The sequence below is a fragment of the Tauraco erythrolophus genome, chromosome Z (assembly GCF_009769465.1).
Source record: "Tauraco erythrolophus isolate bTauEry1 chromosome Z, bTauEry1.pri, whole genome shotgun sequence".
Classification (NCBI taxonomy): domain Eukaryota; kingdom Metazoa; phylum Chordata; class Aves; order Musophagiformes; family Musophagidae; genus Tauraco; species Tauraco erythrolophus.
Window position 1 is genome coordinate 29,791,271 of NC_141496.1, and position 21,376 is coordinate 29,812,646.

General features: G+C 40.3%; 1 protein-coding gene across 2 annotated transcripts in view; it reads left to right on the forward strand.

Moving 5' to 3' along the window:
* The first annotated feature begins 8,262 nt into the window (after positions 1–8,262).
* POC5 (POC5 centriolar protein) overlaps positions 8,263–21,376 on the forward strand; it is a 30,395-nt gene continuing 17,281 nt past the window's right edge. The window contains exons 1-2 of one of the 2 annotated variants that reach the window (XM_086629410.1): positions 8,263–8,352; positions 14,971–15,106. In XM_086629410.1, the coding sequence (XP_086485536.1) occupies positions 8,269–8,352; positions 14,971–15,106 (220 nt within the window). In that variant the 5' untranslated portion in view covers positions 8,263–8,268. The remainder of the gene's footprint in view (positions 8,353–14,970; positions 15,107–21,376) is intronic. The other variant, XM_086629409.1, reaches the window with a different exon arrangement.

Consider the following 21,376-nt stretch of genomic DNA (forward strand, 5'->3'; position numbering starts at 1 on the left):
AAAGTTTCAACAGAAGGTTTTATCAGATACTCCATAAAATCCATAGTGTGGGAGTAGGGTAATTATTGTCACTTCACTGCTCTCTCTAACTATCTACAATTATCTCTTTATACTAGTAATCAGCTTTATAGCATTTGATCTCCTTTGCTTTTTATCTATCTAATTACAAAGTAGCAGTAGATGTTTGCATCACAAAGACTAGTCTGAGTACTCATTGCAATCTCCAATTTTCAAATGCCTGCATTTTCCCAAAGACGTAAAACTGGAAACTAATCACATATTTAAAGGCTATGTCTTATGCTCCAAGGGCAGTCATGTATTTAAAAACCTATTTTATGTGGCAAGATTTGCCATATTTTTTACACCAGCAGTGTGCAACACAAATTAGCATGAACAGCATGACAGAAGCATATATCATCTCTCTATTTGGAATAATACTCTGAAATTATTGGGTCTGAGACAAGAAACTTGTGCTCCATTTCACTAATGTGCACCAGACAAACATCAGCCTTGTTGAAAAGTTAGATGTTGACAATCATTTCAAAACATTGTAGTAGTTCTACATTCATGTGACCTTATTTCAAACACCGAACAAATACCTAAATTTGGAGGCTGATTTTTATTAGTTACAAGGGTCAGTAAAGCTCCTTTGGATTCACTGATCTAAATTTGCCCTCTGGAGGAGCTTTTCTCTTGCTCTTAAATACTAGAGATACTAAATACCTGAGTTATTAGAACTTGAGGAAGTCCTGTGACCAGACATCTTGCCACGCTTCATGACTACAACTTCCACCGTGTCTCCTAGCCTTTGATACGGAGGCCAACTCAGTCCAGTGACAAACAGTATTATTCCTCAAGACCTTATTTTATAGTTTAGGGATGGTCCAACCCTACAAATTCATGTTGGGGTACGGTAATAACCCTACTCCCTTTTGTCCAGGAATAATTTGATTTATCAAAAATTGTCCCTCAGCTGTGACCTTGCAGAAACGCCAGTTGTGGCAAGGGAAAATAGATCATGCCTTGCTTCGGTGCAGGGATTGGTCACCAAGATATGATTACAGCTGGATGCCAGGTTCAGTTTGGCATTCAAAAAAGGGGAATAGTGACAGGACAAGCTCTGAGGCCAGTGTTCTTCCAGTCATGCAGACTTTACAAAATGCAGTTCCTCATTACCACAAATTTAACCACAACTGGAACCAAAGACCCTATCATACACACCTACAAGCAAATCAATTTAAAAAAAAAGATGTTTCTCTGAAACCATCTGCTCCTTCATGCTTACTGTAATCCATCGGCAAATGCAGTCCTTCCATTCTGCTTTTCTGGAAACTAACCTCAACAAGTACCATCATAGGCCTTAATGAAACACAATGGCTACATGACAACGAGGAGTCACTCAGGCTGGAGTTTTTGCTCATCAAATCATCCAGACCTTACCAGATGCCGCAGTTAAAAACAGCCCTATGTTGTCCCTTTCTCTAAATCCTAACTCCAAATATGTCTCCAAACTATACTTAAATTCTGTAAAAACCACAAGAACACTGACCAGCCAGTCTTTTCTACAGATTAACAGTCTCCATTCCATTCCTGGAGACCTCACAGTATTCTGGAATGAAACTCATCTTAAAACCCTGGTGGGTTCAAAACTGAGCCTAAGCCCTTTCCCATTTTCAGTCATAACTAGAGTCTAATAAAGCACACGTGCAACAAATCAAATCACACACTTGTCCCTTCTGCTGAAGGAAGGTCCTGTCCTTGATCTCAGACAATAAACACAGTTTATGACAATACAACCAATCGTGTTTAGGTTTTGGCGCAGATATTGCCAACTTGGCTACGGCCAAGAGTAAAAGCAAGGATGTTCTTAGGGCTACGTTTTGAAAAAGTAATGACCAAATGCCCATTTATTGCTCAGTTCTGGATATGTACTTCACTAAGATGGAAGCTGACACAGGCAAGGGAGAATATATGGTGACTGGGTTTGGAACAAACATTGAAGTATTGGTTCACACTTAGACAAGGTTTAAGGTTGGAGCTGGATTATTGTTTGGTAATCAAGAGCTGAAGAGTTTGGCTCATTGCAGGATCTTCAACAGTCTGCTGAACCCACAATGGTATTAGTAGGGAGGGAATGATTTAAATTAATTTTAGGAGATGCTTATCTTATTATAACCTAGGAAAGATTCAAGGTGTAGTTAGGGTTACAAATTTATGGAAAAATACAGGAAATTTGCTTTGTTCCTTGAGATCTTAGGCCTAAGAGAAAGTCTAATGTTTGTAAGTGACAATTGCTAAAGCATTTAATATTCAAAAAGTCAGCACCTCTCTTTAGCTCATGTTAAACTGAAATGACGATTAGGTTTTTAGAAAAGAAAAATGGAATACCTCAAGTTAATAGATGGTTACTGTGTAAATTCCTAGAATGGAAAACTGAGGCTGGTAAAAGGCAATACTTTCTGTTAATTCTGATAGTTGTCAATCACTTGCTATGGATTGATATTATGACTGAGATTAAATATGAGGTTTCAGAAAAGTAGAAATGAAGAATTTACTTTACCGCATGCAAGCATACAGCTGAGGTAAGGAAACATCTTATGTTGATGTCTATACACACCTAGTTGTGATTAGGGCTGAGCCTGTGATAAGATTTGGGCAATTATTTTCAAATTGAAAACACACAAACACATTGTAAATGTAACAGAGAACAATGTAACATATACAAAAATAGGGAAGCTATGAAAATGTGAAAAATACACCTGATATATGCTATGATAAAATATTTATCTTGAAATTCCTGAAAAATATCTGTCAAAAAGAAAAAAAAAAATCAAACCACAAAGATCGTATTTCTACCAGCCTACTAATTTTACCAAACCATCCCCGGAATAATTTAAAACTATTCATTGATCTAGAAGCAGTGGTGGTCTTTTTTTTAGAGATGACCTAGAAAGTATACATTTTTGCATTAATATATCTTACACAGTTCCTAAAAAGAGGAACTGAAGTCTTGGCTTTGGTAATGTGTTGTATGGCTCAGACCTAAAAGCGAGAAGCAGCAGAAGCAAAAGCATTCCACATTAGTGAAGCTTCACATCGGGTAAAATTGGCAATTAAGTGGATGCTGCAATAGCCAAGAGTTTTGGAGGAAAACCTCCAAACATGCAAGTAGGCCTTTTATTACGGAAAAAGGCTTACTAAAGTAAAACTTCATGCCTCTAAGAGAGGTGAAATTTTGTGGTCCTTTCCTTATTTGCTTAGCTGTGTTTCACAGATGCAAAAGATTCTTTTAGAATCCTAAGAATAAGACACGTATATTGCTGTAAACCTTTATAAAGGGCAAATTCTAATTTATAATTTTGTGGATGTTTGGATATTTTACATCTATGCTATTTTTCTCATGTTATCAGAAAAAACGTTGGTGCAATATAAAGTATATTCACATATTACGGAACTTTATCAGGACATTTGTGGCTCTAGCATACCAGATGGTACAGTTGTAGCCAGAGTTCAGTGCTGTAAATTATTTTGAAAAGTTTTCTATGTCACAGCTTGCATTATTAAAAAAAAAAAAAAAAAATTTAAGATGGTGTTAGGATAAATGAAAGCTAGCAAACGGAAGGACTCTCTACTCCACGATGCCTGATAGAAAATCTTTAAAACTTGGTGTTGAGTTTCTGTTTATTACAGCCCCGAGATAACAGCACTAAAAGCAGTTCTCTGTGGGATCACACCAAGCAGTTACTGCTCCGGCCGCTGACCCAGCAGCTCTGCCTCCGACGGGCTGTGCTACACGCAGCTCGGCTACAGGGTAGACTGAGTTTTAACACCTGAATTCATTCAGCATGTCTACCTATAAAAGGTTTTACAGGAAGGCAGGATTGGAGAGAAATGCTGGAAACCAAGAGCCCAGAGCTCCTTCTGTAATGCCGCTGCAAAAAAAATTATTTAAAGCACCCACTGCGGGAGGTTTTCTAGCTTTGCAATGAGCATTGGTGGAAACATTTAAGAATGAAGCAGTTTCACCAAGGAATCCCTTTTTAAATCTTAGTTCTCCACAGGAATGCCCCTCAGCAGCTGTTCTCCAACACGGAGAACACCAGGCTCCCCAACCCTGACTAGCCCAAGCTTTTAACTCTGGCGCGGTCCCCCACCACCCCTACACCAACCCGTCCCTCGGCCGCCGCTTTGGCGCTCGGTACGGGCGCGGCAGGCTGGAACAACGGAGCCACCACACCTTCAGCGGGGCCCTACGAGCTAACCCCGCAGCTGTGGGTCAGCGCCCGCCGACAGCGGCGCGACAGCGGTGCCACAGCGGCGCCACAGCGCCCGCGCACAGCGGTGCCTCAGGACCGCCCCGCCCCGCCCCGCCCCGCCCCGCCCCGCCCCCTCCAACGGCCGGCCGCGGCCCGCGCGCCAGCCCCGGGAACGCCGCCGCCAATCAGCGCGCAGCAGCCGCTGACAGGCAGGGGCCGGCGCGAGGCCCGGCGGCCGTAGGCGACAGAGGGGCGGTGATGGGACGGACTTGCACGCCCGCCCCCTCATTTGAGCAATTTAATTGGCTGTTTTGCCGCCAAACCGCCCAATCCCAGAGCGCTTTGCAAACGCCCCCTGAGCCTATCGGAGAGACGCTTCTTCTTCCGCTCCGGTAGTTTGAAACCGTCTCGGTCAGCGGCCGGGGGCGGCCGGTACCCGCAGGTGAGAGGGGGGCGGCGGGCGGCGGCTGGAGGGGCCGCGGCCTCTGCGGTACCTTCTCCGTAGCCCCGGTGTTCCTGCCCGGCGGCTTACCCGTAGCTTCCCCCACACCCCCCTCCACACCTCCCACCTCTCTCTGAGGAGGCCTCATGTGCCGGGGTGGTTGGGCTGGTTACCTTAAAGGCTGTGGGTGTGGATGTTTTGTTTTGTTTTGTTTTGTTTTTAAAAAAAAGATAAATTTTCTCTTCACATATGGAATTATGGTCCTACCCAGCCGGCTCTGCCTCCCAGGTGTCTGTGTGACACCCTGCGGCTGGTCCTTATTGTCGCTAGTTGACATGGCAGCCGCGGTCACTGCAGTGTCAGCTTTGCGGGCGTCTGGGGTAGTTGCAGAGATGCCGTAGTGAGAAGCTTAAAAACGTGGATTTTAGCAGTGCTGCTTAGCAAGGGTGTACAGTTAAGGGAAAGAATATGCCCTGTGAATACTGGGAGATGGATTAGTTCTCTTTGCTAGTTGTTGAGTCCTCTGAATGCAACATTAAATTATTTGGAAAGCATCACTGCTAATCAAAACCAAACCCAAAACCGCAAAATCTGAGCCCTGATCAAACAATTCAAAATTAAGAATGAGAGCAGCCATGGCGAGTCAGGCCAAAGGTCTCTGTAGTTGCGTCCAGTTTCTAAAAGCAGCTGTCTTAGCATTGTAGTCCTACACTTATGGTTTGGAAGAAACTACTGTTGTTGTCAGGAATCTTTCTTTAATGAAGTCAAACATGTTTTGGCAGATGCTCGGGGAAGACTGGGAGAACATGAAGATGCTCTTCTCACTTTTTTCTCACCATATAATGATTTGCAGCTTAGTGAATCAACTTGTTGACCCAGAGATGGTTTCTTTCCTAATATCCCTTCATTTCTCTTTTGGAAACTTAACCCAGTATTTTCTTAACTTTAGTGCTTGTTCCTTGAGATCAAAGAAGATGAGTTGTTCTTAGCATGATGTGGCAATGATGTCTGTAAATGTCAGCTTAAAAGAAGTGAATATATCTGAATTTATCATAGTAATTCAAACTGTTGTTCTGTACATAAGCAGATTTCTTGAATTTTAGATTTACTGGGATTTTCACTGGAATGATCACTTGTAACGAAGGAACCTTTTAAGTTTTGGAAAACCACAAACTTGAGAGTAGTTTCAGTGATAAACAGCAAACTAGGTACGTTAGGCTGAGTGTCAAGGGCATGATCTCAGAAAACTGAAACAGGACAGTGGTCTTAAGTTATTGAACAAACTTTTCAGAAGAAACCTTTCTCCTCCACTTCCTTGGATTCATCTGTGTTCACATGAGACTCCATTTGCCCTCCTGTTTCTCAGAGGAATTGTTGGTGGTTTATTTCTTTTTAAGCGGACTGAGAAGGTGAGAGAACAGTGTTTGTAATTTCTGGCTGCAAATACACGTTTCCTTCCTGTAAGTGCTAGATAGTCGGTCATTTATGATCCTCCCTAGTGCACACCCCCCTCCACCCCCAGCCCCACATTGTTTGAATACCTCCAGGACTTTTAGGGTACTCAAGACCCACAATCCGAGAAACTGTATGAGTGGGAAGGCATACAGAGTTGAAGCTGACTTTTTAAGATAACTGAAGAAGTATTTTTTGGCTATTAAAAGAATTTATCAACTAAAGGAAGGGGGAGTGCTAGTATAAAGTTATTTGATTAGTTGGAGAGGCCAAAACCAAAGGAACAGATAGGGAATAATTTGTGTAAGAGAGGAAAGAAGAAAATTGTAGGAGCAGGAGACAATGAAAATGGAAGAGATGAGGAAGCTAGTATTTCTTACCTCGTTTATCTAGTATTTCTTCTCTCATCTACACACCAGTGTGCAACAATAAAAGTACTTAGTAAACCTCCTCACGACTTCATATTTTGTACTTAAAAAACTTGGTCGTTATGTTAGGGCACAGCAGGAAGTAAGGAGACAGTAGTCCTGTCTTGTGAACGTTGGGCTATAGGAAATCTCAGCATTTAAAATTGTCTTTATACCATTTTCAAAATGTACATCTTCAGCACAGAAATGAAATTCCCTTTCTTAATGTTGTAGATACCCGTGGCAGAGAGAATTTTTGTGGTACAGGAAGAAGCAGCATCTAGAATAACTCAAAGAACAAAGACACTTAATTTCTATGTGTCTTGCTATAGAAAGAGCTATGAGATTATTGCATTTTTTTGACATTTTGAAAAAAGGTGATGCTTAAGACAGATATTCCTGCCAGTTTAATTACAGTACAACTAGCAATTTAAAAATAACATTTCTGTCACAAAATGCACCTGTTTAAAAAACAACTGAGAATATTATGATTGACAGTTTTAAAGATCTCTCTAAAAATAAATTTTCCTTGCATGGTTGTTTGCTACATTCTACAAGCGGTCAGTTCCTCTGGTTATTTATGGTAGTCTTTTTCCAGTGCTTTCTCTCTGCTGACAACTCCCTGCTCAACGTTTCTGATCATTGTTTTTCATGTGCATCAGGCAACTGCATTACTCTGCTATTCATTCATTAGTGATTTCAGCTTGCTTCATACTCAGTTACTACTCATTCTGTAATTTCTTTTGTTCCCTGCCATATCCTTTAGAGTTCTTTTTCCCCATATCCTATCAAGTTTTATCACAAGAGCTTTAGTTATTCACTGAAGGATTTATTCAAGGATGCAGCAGATCAAAAGATACACCTATCTTTCAGAAAGTCTTCAAGTTTGTTGTGACTTCTGCAGCATTGCCTACTTCCCAAATGTTCAAAGACTACCTCACTGTCTTGCTTAGAGGTTGGTGGAATGGTTGGTGTTACCTGAACCTAAGGCATTACTTGTCCTTCCATATCTGTTTGTCTTCCTGGGCCTGTAAGGCAAGAAGAGTCAAAAAGGTGGAGGGAGACTGATGTTGACCACTAAGTGAAGGCTTCAGGGTATTGAAGTGGAGCATTCAGGGCATCATCTCAGGTCGGGCTTTGATTGAGGGTAGTTCAGGGGCAAAAAAAATTGCAGTGTGACTTAGTCATTCCTGTGTTGCTCTGTAAATGTTTTGTACTGAAACAAGCTGAAAAACTCCATAACAGTACAGTGTGAATAAGAAGGAGGGATTGACACAGGAATGTATCTGTAAATTAAGGCTTCTGTTATTCTTGATATATGTTTCTTTTCTTTTCCTCTAGCAGTATGTGTTAGTTACCATGGATGTAAAGTTTTATGTTGTATGTTGTGAAACATTAGGTATTAAACTTATTCAGTCAATGTAAAATAAGAGAAAACTTTTCTATTTTTGCTTTTGGGTCATCCATCGTTTTCTTTTAAAGTCAATGGAAGACTTTTCATGGTTCTTTGAGTAAGGTTTGGATCAGGCAGTTTCCTACCTACCATTATATAATGAGACTATATGATGAGTGTAGCGCACCGAATGGGCGTTGATGTAGTTTCCACAGCAGAATATCTGTTTCTGGGGAAAATGTTGGTAAACATGCAGTAAACATGTTGGAACAGAAAAATGCTCAGCTTCTACTGTTTTATAGACTAACTTTGTGCAGAATGTCATCAGATGAGGAGAAAAGCACAAGTCCAGTTTTGCCAAAAGACTCTGTTCGGGGCAGTTCTGTTTCTTCAGATCTTCAGGTAGGAAAGAGGCAACCTCATTTGGTTCACTGTCATGGCATTTTATTTGGCAAAGGATAATTATGAGGAAATCTAACAAAACTTGCATCTTTTTATGTTTTACGTATACAGGAAAATAACAAAAATATTAGTGAAAAGAAGCAAATTAGATTAAAAAATCTGAGATTAAAATATCTTCACTTGGATTCCCTTCTGTGCATTTCACAAGAAATTTCGATTTATGTGAAATTCATATTGAAACTTAAGAGGTTGATTGATGATAGCTACAAGTAAAATAGAACAGTTTTCTTACCTCTTTTTTTTCTGGTGTTATTTTTGATGTGTGTTAAGTCTTATCAAGAAGCATAAATTTGACACAGTAGAATAGAAACCCATTATTTCTGAAGGATGAAGTGTAAGTATGTGTTAGACTTCTTACATGACATTGTAAGAACTGAGTTGTTTTCAATGGATTTTTTTCCCTTGGAGTAGGATTGTGGCCAAGTTAATCTCGGAAAGGAAACGCTATTTTTTTTTTTCCGCATCAAATATGCCAAGATATGCTGGAATTATAACAGTGAGGGCTTTTTCTGTGCTCAGAATTCTTCTGAGAGGATACAAAGATGTTGGATAAAGTCTTTATCCTGTTCTTTTGAAAGCAGCAGATTTTTCATCCTTTAATAATTAGTTATTCCTATTTGAGTATTGGATTTTTTTTTTTCCCCCTTTGATAGGATTCCATCCAGAACAGGCTAGTTTTGACACAAATACGTTTTGCCAGTTGCCATATAGAAATGCAACTCCACTTTTGTCACCTAGTGGAATGGGCGTGTACAGCAGAAGTATTGTTAAATTAAGGTTTTTGTTTCTTCATGTGAATTGACTTTGTCCCTTTTAAACTGCCTGTTTATGGGTGATTCATTTCTGCAGTTTGTGTGCTTCTCTATTTGTGGTCGTATCTCATGGGTAAGTTTTCTTAATTTTTTGTTCAGCAATAGTAATTCATCTGTGTTTCCAATGCCTTTTGTAGTTGGAAAACAGGATCAAGGTGTTGTGCGACAAGTTTTGAAAGATCAGAATTCTCTTTTGTGATATGATTGATTATCAAGGAGATTCTAAGGCCACTTTGGAGAGAATGATATAGTGAACTAATACTCATGAATGACTACTTTGCAATGAAGAACACATCTAGAATAGAATAGTTCCATTTGGAAGGTACCTACAATGATCACCTAGTCCAACTGTCTGAACACTTCAGAGCTGACCAGAAGTTAAAGCATGTTATTAAGGGTGTTATCCAAAAGCCCTTTAAACACTGACAGATTTGGGGCATTGACCATCTCTCTAGGAAGCTCATTCCAGTGGTTGAGCACCTCGTTTGTAAATAAATGCTTCCTAATGTCCAGTCTGAACCTCCCATGGTGCAGCTTTGAACCATTCCCAAGGTCTGTTATAGACCGCCCAACCAGGAGGAAGAGGCAAATGAAGCTTTCTACAAGTGGCTGGCAGAGATCTCACAATTGCTAACCCTTGTTCTCATGGGGGTCTTCAACTTACCGAATATCTGCTGGAAATACAACACAGCAGAGAATAATCTAAGAGGTTCTTGGAGTGTGTGGAAGATAACTTCTTGACACAGCTGGTAAGTGAGCCTACTGGGGGCATGCCTCGCTAGACCTGTTGTTTACAAACAGAGGGACTGATGGGAGATGTGGTGGCTGGAGGCTGTCTTGGGCTTAGCGACTATAAAATAGTAGAATTCTCAGTTCTTGGTGAAGCAAGGAAGGGGGTCAGCAAAACCACTACCATGGATTTCCAGAGGGCAGACTTTGGCCTGATCAGGACACTGGTGGAGGGGGTCCCTTGGGAGGCGGTCCCTTGGGAGGCAATACAGAAGGGCAAATGGGTCCAGGAATGCTGGACGTTTTTCAAGAAGGAAGTCTTAAAGGCACAGGAGCAGGCTGTCCCCATGTGCTGTAAGACAAACCGGCAGGGAAGACGAGTGGCATGGCTAAACAGGAAGCTTTTGCTGACACTCAGGAAAAAAGGGAGAGTTTACTGCCTTCGGAAGAAGGGGCAAGCAACTCAAGGATCTCGTTAAAGTCGTGTAAAGAGAAAATCAGAAATGCAAAAGCCCAACTAGAACTCAACCTGGCCACTGTCCTAAGGGATAACAAAAAACGTTTTTACAAATACATTAACAACAAAAAGAGCCAAGGAGAATCTCCACTCTTTATTGGATGCGGAGGGGAACATTGTCACCAAGGACGAGGAAAAGGCTGAGGTACTTAATGCCTTCTTTGCCTCAGTCTTTAACCTGTTATCTTCAGGGTATTCAGCCTGAGCCAGAAGACAGGGACGGAGAGCAGAATAAAACCCTCATAATCCAGGAGGAAGCAGTCAAGGGCCTACTACACCACCTGGACACTCACAAATGCATGGGGCCAGATGGGATCCACCCGAGAGTATGGAGGGAGCTGATGGAGGAGATTGCCAAGCCACTCTCCATCATTTATCAACAGTCTTAGCTAACAGGGGAGGTCTCAGATGACTGGAGGCTTGCCAACATGACACTTGTCTACAAGAAGTGCCAGAGGGAACATCTGGGGAACTACAGGCCTATCAGACTGACCCCCAGTGCCGGTGAAGATCATGGAGCAGTTCATCAGCATTCACTCAAGTGTGCTCACAGGGCATGTGCAGGACAATCGGGATCAGGCCCAGCCAGCATGGGTTTATGAAGGGTGGGTCCTGCTTCACTCCTTCTGTGACTAGGTGACCCACCTAGTGGATGAGGGAAAGGCTGTGGATGTCTGCCTGGATTTCAGTCAGGCCTTTGACACTGCCTCCCACAGCATTCTCCTCGAGAAGCTGGTGGCTCATGGCTTAAACAGGTGTACTCTTCACTGGGTAAAAAACTGGCTGGATGCCGAGCCCAGAGAGTTGTGAATGGTGTTAAATCCAGTCGGTGGACAGTCACAAGTGGTGTTCCTCAGGGCTCAATATTGGGGCCAGCCTCATTTAATGTCTTTATCAACGATGTGGATGAGGGGATTGAGTGCTCCCTAAGTAAGTTTGTAGACAACACCATGCTGGGGAGAAGTGTTGATCTGCTCGAGGGTAGGAAGACGCTGCTTAGGGATCTGGACAGGCTGGAAATGATGGGCCAAAGCCAACTGTATGAGGTTCAACAAGGCCAAGTGCTGAGTCCTGCACGTTGGTCAGAAAAACCCCGTACAATGCTACAAGCTTGTGGGAGAGTGACTTGAAAGCTGCCCAACAGAAAAAGACCTTTGGGTGGTGGTTGACAGCCGGCTGAACATGAGCCAGCAGTGTGCCCAGGTGGCCAAGAAGGCCAACAGCATTCTGGCCTGTATCAGAAATAGCATGGTCAGCAGGAGTAGGGAGGTGATTGTGCCCCGGTGCTTGGCACTGGTGAGGCTGCACCTCGGATACTGTATTCAGTTTTGGGCCCCTCACTACAGGAAGGACATTGAGATGCTGGTGCACATCCAGAGAAGGGCAACAAAGCTGTTGAAGGGTCTGGAGCACAAGTCTTATGAGGAGCAGCTGAGGGAACTGGGGTTGTTTAGCCTGGAGAAAAGGAAGCTGAGGGGAGACTTTATCGCTCTCTACAACTACCTGAAAAGAAGTTGTAGCGAGGTGGGTGTTGGTCTCTTCTCCCAGGTAGCTAATGATAAGACAAAAGGAAATGGCCTCAAGTTGTGCCAGGGAAGTTTAGATTGGATATTAGGAAAAATTTCTTTACTGAGAGAGTGTTCAAACATTGGAACAGGTTGCCCAGGGAAGTGGTGGAGTCACCATGCCTGGAAGTGTTCAAAAACCATGTAGATGTAGCACTTAGGGGCATGGTGGTATTGAGTTGACAGTTGGACTTGATGATCTTAGAGGTCCTTTCCAACCTTAATGATTCTATGATCTTTTCAGTGGGTACCTGGGAGAAGAGATCAGCACCTCCCTCTTCACTTCCCCTCCTCAGGAAGCTGTAGAGAGCAGTGAGGTTGCCCCTCAGCCTCCTTCTCCCCAAAGTAGACAAACCCGAAGTCCTTAGCTGCTCCTCATAGGAGTCTGTTACTGTTGAGAAAAGAACACTGGGATCACAGCTGAGCAATAGGTTTATTGACAGGGAAGTACTCTACTCCTTTTAGATAATTTCAAAGGGCCTATTTGATAACTTGATGCTTTTAAATAGACCCCAGATTGTTACATTTTCTTTATAAAAAGAATCCATTTAGGGTTCTTAGAGGATTTCCATTTACTTATAGTTGAGTTCTGCAAGACTTTGACCTTTCAATCCATTCTTTTTGTCTTGTTTAGTAACCTTGACCGCAATCCTAAGGACAAATTCTGTGCAGCATCTGTAGATTTTTTTATAATGCTTTAAGAAGGAACAAGAAAACTTAAACCTCTGAATGCTCTTGTGCCCTTTGCTGGTTGCAAAACTAATTTACTTACTTTTACAAAACCAAGGTAGTATGCATTGAATTATCAAAACTCCTCTGACCTTCAGGCCTTAGAACCATATTCCTGTAGTTTTGTGCTCTTAACAGAATTTTTGTAGTTGATATAACATGTTGAAAGTTTTATTTAAAGCAAAACGAAGATAGTAAGTAAACCAAAGATATATCATTAATTTTATTTTATGATTATTTTATTTGAAATTTGCTGGTCAATATTACATTCCAATTGCAGTGTTCTTGTTATTGAATATTTAATATTGAGATAATACACTTAATCACTTAATGTTTTCATTTCTCTGTCTTACATTATTCCTATTGCAGTCTCCAGTATTAATTTTTTTGTGTCTAAGTTTCTGGTTACAGTTGAGATACTGTGGAGGTTTTTTATATTCGCTTTCAACTTCATTCCAACAGTGCTGTAATGCTGTAAGCGTTTATTTCTAGCTTTTTCACTGGATGCTGTCTGTTGAGACTTTCTGTTGGTGCATAAGAGTGTGTGTTCTTGCACATAGTGGATTCTTTGGGTTTTGATAAGAGCGTTAGGGCTTGAAAGACTAGATAAATTTCCTGCCATAATTTGGTATGTATATTTTGAGTGCTCAGAATGTCTGTAGTAAAAACAGACGGTGTGCTAGTGATTAAATAGGGTGACCGAAAATGAGCTACCTACTTGCACCTAACATCTCACCTACTGTATCCCATAATTGAATAAAGTACTCATGGAAGCAGCTGGATCAGCTCCGGCTGAAAACTAGCTTGTCTGGGGGGAAGAATTAGTTTTAAGTTGCTATTTGGTCACGCAGTATCTTTGAAGAAGACAAAGAAGTGATCTATTGTCTTCTGCACAATCACTTGATTTGGATGAGTTAAGGTAAAGACTGCTATATTGGCTTTTTTACTCTGCTGAAATTTTGCTACAGGGAATTTTGTATAGACCCACATAATTCCTCACTGGAAGGTACCTGACATCTAATAAAATCTAAACTGTATTTTTTTTAGAAAGGTAATGTATATGGCAAAATTGATAACTTGTTGATTAGCAACTAACTATGCCTTTTATGTGGAATATGATACTTTTGCTTATCAAAAAGATACACTATGTATTTGTTTGTAATTATATAGCTTCACATACATTTATTTAGCCTTTTAATTTTAACATGATAGGCTAGAAGATGGGAAGTGGAAATTTGAAAGAAAACTAGAATTCAGCTAAAATATACAAAACCTAGCTTCTTAAAATGTTCTCTAATTAATTGAAACCCACAGAATTGTAAGAGTCACACAGGAAGTTTTAAAACATTATCCTTTTCAGCTGGTAGATTCAAAAACATATTACATGTAATTGGTACTTTTAACTGATTGTTTCCACTCTAACTTTTCCCAATTCACAATTGGTTTGACCTCATTAGGATACTAAACATAATTAGTACAATAGTATTAAGTAAAGAAGAAATAACTGCTAGTGACCTGGTTTAGTGCTTCCCAACTGACCTTTTTTTTCCATAATTAGTGGCTTTGATCGGTTTCAGCGTTTAACTGCTACTGGAGCTTTTTAAATTAATTACTGGATTCTACGTTTAAGCTATAATACAGATTTTTCACAGTTTCACATTGAACTCAAAATACTTCTGTTTTGAAAATCTGTTTAGCTAGGAGATTTCAAAAAAATGTGAAGTTAATTGACTGACTTTAGTACATAGTGTAAGGCCACAGCGGTTAGACTGGTTTATAACTTTTTAACACAAAAGCTTTTATATTAGTCATATATACATTCCCTGTACCTATGTACTTTAACAAATGCATAATATAAGGTGAGAATCATTATAACTACTCTAAAGAAAATAACTAGGTAATCAAGTGTTCTTATAGTATCCAATTCTGGCATGTAGCAAAGTCTTTTTGTGTAACTATTGCAGTGCATCTGGTTGTAATGGGAATGAACATGAAACAAGAGAATGATAATTTATTATAGTCATGGTAGGAAAACAGCTCACTTTTGCAACTTTAAGGGAAATCCTCTTAGTTTTCACCATAATAATAATAATAGTTAAAAACCTCTCAAAAATTATCCAACACCATTGCCACTCCTTCCTACATATATCTAGTTTTCAGAAATGTAATTGTAGTTTTATAATGATTCGTCATCACTTTGTGACAGGATGAATATGAAGAGCTGCTTCGTTACGCTGTAGTGACTCCGAAGTTTGAACAGTGTGTCTCAAAGTGGTCAGAACTGAGAGCAGGTGGAAGATTTTCGAGTGCAACAGATGATGCCATTCACTGTAAGACTCCAGGTAACATGTGCATTGAGCTTACAAGAACAATGATACAACTTTTTCGACTTAAGTTTTCTAATAGCTTCTGTTTGAAAAATATATGTAGGTCATATATAGTACATTTACATTTTGCACCAGAAATTTAGGAAGGCATGTTCACTGAAGCGTTCTCTCTCTGGCATCACTTGCAGATGATAGTACTGATGTGCTGACAGTTCTCTGAGTTTTGTGATGCAGATGTTTAAAGTGGTTGGTGTATTAGTGCAAAAAGAGGTGGCCTTACGTAATAATATACTACATCGAAATTTGACAGGTCACAATTGTTTATGCTCATATAAGTGCTGCCATGATAAAAGAGTATTTAAAATATGATTGTTTGGAAATAAGGGTTACCTTAAAAGGGCTTTGTGTAATGACTAATCCTGTCATGACGTGAATGTCATTCTTGCTCTTTTAGTTCAATTGCTCTATTCTAGTTTATTCCTTGGTATTTAGCACTGTATAAACTTAGCGTCTTGTAATGCGTTAGAAACACTGGTATTTATGGTTATGTGTTGTTTGCTTTTGTCACTACCATTTAGATTGAGAAAGCTCTGTTAATTTTGCTTTGGAATAAATAGTGAACAATCATACCTGCATCATTTCTTTACTAGGGAGTTTAGCTTAATTAGGAAGAACTTACTTTAAACTAGCTTCTTTTCTTTATCATGCTATTTCATGATAAAAATATTTACCTGCAGTTTTCACTTCACTCCTCTTTTTGTGATCCTTGAGGATGGGTTTATCTCTACCATTTAGAGGAGCATGGGGTGCAAAACGTGTAGATAATTTTAGTACTAGAGACTAAGCAGCCTCGAAGCACTGTGTACATCTTGTGCTAATCATCGTCTTGGATTAAATGTTATTCGTGGCTAATGTGTGCAAGAACTCTTGGCCATGCTGATCAGAGCTAAAAAACTCTCTACTAGCAGGGATTTACCAGTGCGATTGCAAAGGGCAATGCAGACACTGGAAGTTGTTTATTTCATATTAGAAAAAGAGCCATGAGAGGGGGGAAAAAAAAAAAAATCTGTCTTCTTAAATTGTGTATTATTTTCACTGGAGTATAAAGCAGTCTTAGTAAGCTGTCAATTTCCACTTAGTTAACTCATGTTAATACAATATAATAAAAAAATTATCTAGAAACAGGTTCTTAAATTAAGAAATGTGATTAAGGCAAGGGTGGTACATTAGTTATGCTCTATATCCTTCTGTAATGAGTCTGTGCAGTGGAGTTTAGATCTAAACGTTCAGGCACCTAAGCCAATACATTTCTTTCCAGTATGCCATAAAGAGAAATATTTTATCATTTTTGTACATTAAGGGAGATTCTTAGTCCTTAAGGACATTATATTCATAACTTCTCCCAGTGCAGAATTAGCGTGGTTGTTCTTCTGAATATCAGATTGCCATAGGAAATGTAGAAGGCAGGATTTGGGGTTCATTGAAAGCATGAGAATGGAGATTTGAAGAGAGAGAATATTCTGTAATGGAACTAGATCTGGAATTAGAATGTGAATAATGTTAGAAAAACTTCTACCAACAAAAAAGTTTCAAGTGCAGACTTTGCATTTTGATTTTTACATGTTGAAGATTATTAACTTGGTCCAGCGTAGTTATGTCCTGTGTGGGAATTGTACCAAGTTGTGTACGAAATCACATCAATAGGAGCTGCTGGTAGTTTGTACTACGGCAATTATTCCTGAACAGTCAAACATCGTAGCAAAGATTCCACTATAGTAAGAGGTGTTCCTGTAACTCCTAGAATGAGAACAGTCATTTGAGGTTTAAAAATTATGGTAGAAAATATTTTGATTGGGGAATAAAACATCCTTATTTGTTATATGAGGTCAAGGTACCAAAAATTGCAGTCTTGCAGATTCACCTAAAAGTAACGTTTGAACTATCTGTGATTTCCACAGCCAAATAACTTTCTGTGGCTATGGTCAAGAGTCCAATATTCTCTGATTAGATTCCTTTAGGTACTGCACACAAGGAGGGTTTAGTCTCGTATACCAGTTTACTTGTCTGAAGATATTTGCTGTTACACGGAGTCTTGATTTAGCAGAGTGATAGAACAATATACTGAAATCGTAATGCAAGCACATGTCATGGTGTGTTTGGATCTCTCAAACTGACAGGTCAGTAATTTAACCTTTATTTTCTGAGCTCAATAGGAAAGAAAACACACACATCAAACAAAGGCTTAATCCCCTTTGTACAGACTAGTCTAAAATGTGAATTTGCTAATTCATCCCTTAATTCCTGAGGTTTCTAGCTCATGAGTTCTCTGATTCATAACTGGTAGCTCACAGCTCTAGGAGCAAAATAGTTGTATCACGCAGAGAGGCACAAAAGCCTCAGCAGTCTAGCTGCGGTTGGATACGTTTCAAAAGCTTTTTGGGTAAGCTGACATATTTATACCTTCCAGCTTGGAAGTTTGATCTGTACTGTTTCTGTGAGTGGATTCTGAAGGAACTGCCAGACAATCAATGTGCAAGGATTATACTTGCAGTAGACAGCAAGCTGCAGGTGATAACAGCTGCATAATGACCTTTAGCCCTTCTGTCCATCGTGTCCTGCCTACTTGCTGCTCTTGCCTTGACCTAATGGCATTACTTCCAGGATACACCAGGTCTTAGCATTAGCTGTGTGTCAGTCAAAATCTGAGCAGCACTTGGTAAACAGTCACAGCATGGTAGTGTAATTGTAATATACAGTAGATCACAGTACAAACATGATTCCTCTTACCGGTCTCTGTATACTAACCATCATGTCGCTGGGTGTCCCCAGTTGCCAGAAAGACTATGTGAGCTAAAGCCAGCTCAAGCCTGTTGCTCTGTTGCAAGTTCATGTTGCTGTTTGCTCAGTTTTTGTACTGTGTTGGCCTGAGCCAACACTCCCTGTGTGCTTGCATGACTAGCACAGGAATGTATTCCTACTTCTTGATTTAAGGCCACTTACACAACCAGTTGATCTGCTCAACTGGTACAGCCATTTATGAAAAACAAAGTCCACGTTCTGACCGTCCCTGTGTTGAGGTAAGTTCAGCTTGCTTTACAACAGTCATGGTCACTCCCTGTGTTCTTCCCAGATCTTCATGTGCATAGTGCTTATTTCTCTGAATCTTCTTCCATTGTAGCAGGCTGTTGATCAGTGACGGTAGCAGATTGCCAGGATTCAAATACACTTGTGGAATTCTTGCATTGTAGAGCAGTTCAGGTCAGCTGCTGGAAGCATTCCTCAGCCTCGGAAGTTGTTCTTGACAGAGGACTAGAAAATTTCAAACCCAGCTGTGTGGAATTACATTACGGAGCAAATCCCAGTTCAGGTCTTGTCCCCAGTGCTGTCTCTGCTTAAGAGTTTTGTCTCCCAGTGTGAGTGGAACATTGTCTTGTAAGGGAATATTTGTGATATGTGATAGTGCTGTTCGTAAGAAAGAGGACAAGAATCAAAACTCTCAACTTAACGCTTTTTTTTTTTGGTAGACAGCTATATACTCCATTTTCTATCATCTTTGTCTTAAGAGAATTTCGTAGCCAGCACTGTCTGCTGTCTCTCTTAGCTCTGTGAGAGGGGTTGTGCTCTTACTTTTTTTTTTTTCCTGGTGGCAAACAGGTAGCCTATGAAGTCTTTGTTCCTTTTTCTTGCCTAAAGGTGCACAACGAAAGTGAGAGGACAAATTTCCATTCCCGTGATTGCTTCTCTTGAAATACTTGAACAGAGTTATCTTTCAATATGCTTGGTATTACCAAAGGGACAGGAAAAAGAAATGCTGTTATACTTGATGGTGACCAAAATTTTGCATTTCAGTTTTATATATTGCTCATCACAAGGAGCCACATATTTCCCTTAATTATAGACACTTAGATGTGTATTATCTTTGCAAAGGGCAGCACCATGCAAAACACCATTTACCTTTTATTTTCAAAATGAAAAGAAAATGATTAAAAACAGTAAAGAAGGTGCTCTTGATCTTCTCAGAGACTGAGGCAAGATCAATATTTACACGGCCCCATCGTGAAACTGCACACTTTAAATAAACTTCTGGTGCTCTGCTGCTTTATCAAAACATAGGTTTGCTGTTCAAAATGTCGCTACGTCCTGTCACTCTAGGAAACAGATATCTTGTATCTCCTTGAGACAGAGCTTTAAACTATCTAATTGTATAAAGAAGGTTATTTCAACTTTTAAAAACAGATCTGACCAAAATCTGTCCAATGACTGCATATTGCAGTGGTGTTTGCCATGGTGTTAATAGCCTCAGAATACCTTTTTTTTTTTTTTTCCCCCAATACTGATAGCAAGACTTTGGATGAACAGTGAGAAAGTCATTAAATTCAAGTTCAGTATTATACTTACGATACTGACCAATAGGATAGATTAGTTTCTGAAGGACAGTTAATTTTTTTGTTTGGTTTCATTTTTTTGGCTTTGTTACATGTTCGTACTGAAAATCAGGCTCCTTGACATTTGTCCTTTCTCTGTCTGGTTTTAATGCTGATGCTGTGTTAAAATAACAAAAACATAGATTATGAGGGTAGTGTTCTATGACTTTGTAAAACAAATATCTGTGCTGGGTGTAGAGTTAGTACCTAAAAGTTTGTTCTTCTGTAGAGTTTCTCATGCTTGCAATGTTTTTTTTTTTTCCCCTTTTCCATGCGATGTTGGTCTTGAAACCAACAATGTTTCCAATGCCACCTGATGCCTTCTGAAATTAAGTTCTGTTTGTTGAGTATTCTTTGGTCTGGTGTTTTGACTTTCTCCTCAGGTTTTTGAAACTGAAGTGGATGTTTCCGCTCTGGAAGTAGAAGTCTAATTGCTGGTAACCTTTACTTGTTGCAGTAAATTTAATGATACATAGCATCTTCACTAAAAGTGTCCAGTCAAACAAGGGAAATAATGGCAATAAACATGCTGTACTATTTAATTCGATGTCCAAATGCTTTTAAACTTTGAAACCTGAAACTTAATTTCCTGTTCTTGTTACCAGTTTAGTTGATTAAATTTACAAATGACTAAGATTGGAGCAGTAAATTATTTGTAGCAAAGATATGTAACGATGAGTCATGCCCAAACAGTAGGAAAATTCCTTCTGTTCAGCCTCCCAGTCCTCAGTATTGATCCATTAAACTTCTGAGAAGATTTTTTTTTTAAGCTATACATTTTAGCAAATTACTACCCTTAGCTTGGGCCACTGATAGCAAATCATGTATGAGAACAGCTGCCAGAGCTTATTTACTTAATAAAAGCAGAAAAAGGCAGATACTAGAAGAACACAGAAAAAACAAACAAAAAAAAAAACGGAACAGTAGTATTGGGGAAAACAGACATCTGGAAAACCAGCTAATTTCATTACCTCTGCTATAAGCAAGAATACAGTCTAGAGATTTGTCAGAGTAAATGCATGTGGGAATTATTTAATTAAGTACCTCCAAATGATTCCATGTCCTTGGTATCTTGGTGCATTGTAACTGAATGGCATCATGTAATGCAGTGGAAGGAATGGAGGTGACAGACGAGAGCGTTAGGACTAAGAATGAAATTAGTTGACAAGGGAAGGGCTGTGGATGTAGTTTTCCTTGACTTCAGTAAAGCCTTTGATACAGTTTCTCATAGTGTTCTGGTTGAGAAACTGGTAACTGCTGGCCTGGATAGGCACACCTTCCTTTGGGTTAAAAACTGGCTGGACGGCCGGGCCCAAAGAGTGGTGGTAAATGGGGCTAAATCCGGCTGGAGGCCGGTCACCAGTGGGGTTCCCCAGGGCTCAGTGCTGGGTCCAGTTCTGTTTAACATCTTTATCAATGACCTGGATGAGGGGATTGAATGTACCCTCAGTAAATTTGCGGACGACACCAAGCTGGGAGGCTGTGTCGATCTGCTTGAGGGTAGGGAGGCCCTTCAGAGGGATTTGAACAGATGGGATCGTTGGGCTGAGGCCAATGGCATGAGCTTTAATAAGGCCAAGTGCAGAGTCCTTCACTTGGGGTATAAAAACCCCAAGCATCGCTATAGGCTCGGGGAAGAGTGGCTGGAGAGCTGCCTGGTGGAGAAGGACCTGGGGGTGTTGGTTGACTACCGGCTTGATATGAGCCAGCAGTGTGCCCAGGTGGCCAAAAAGGCCAATGGGATACTGGTGTGTATCAAGAATAGTGTGACCAGCAGGAGCAGGGAAGTGATCCTGCCCCTGTACTTGGCACTGGTGAGGCCGCACCTGGAATATTGTGTCCAGTTTTGGGCCCCTCGCTT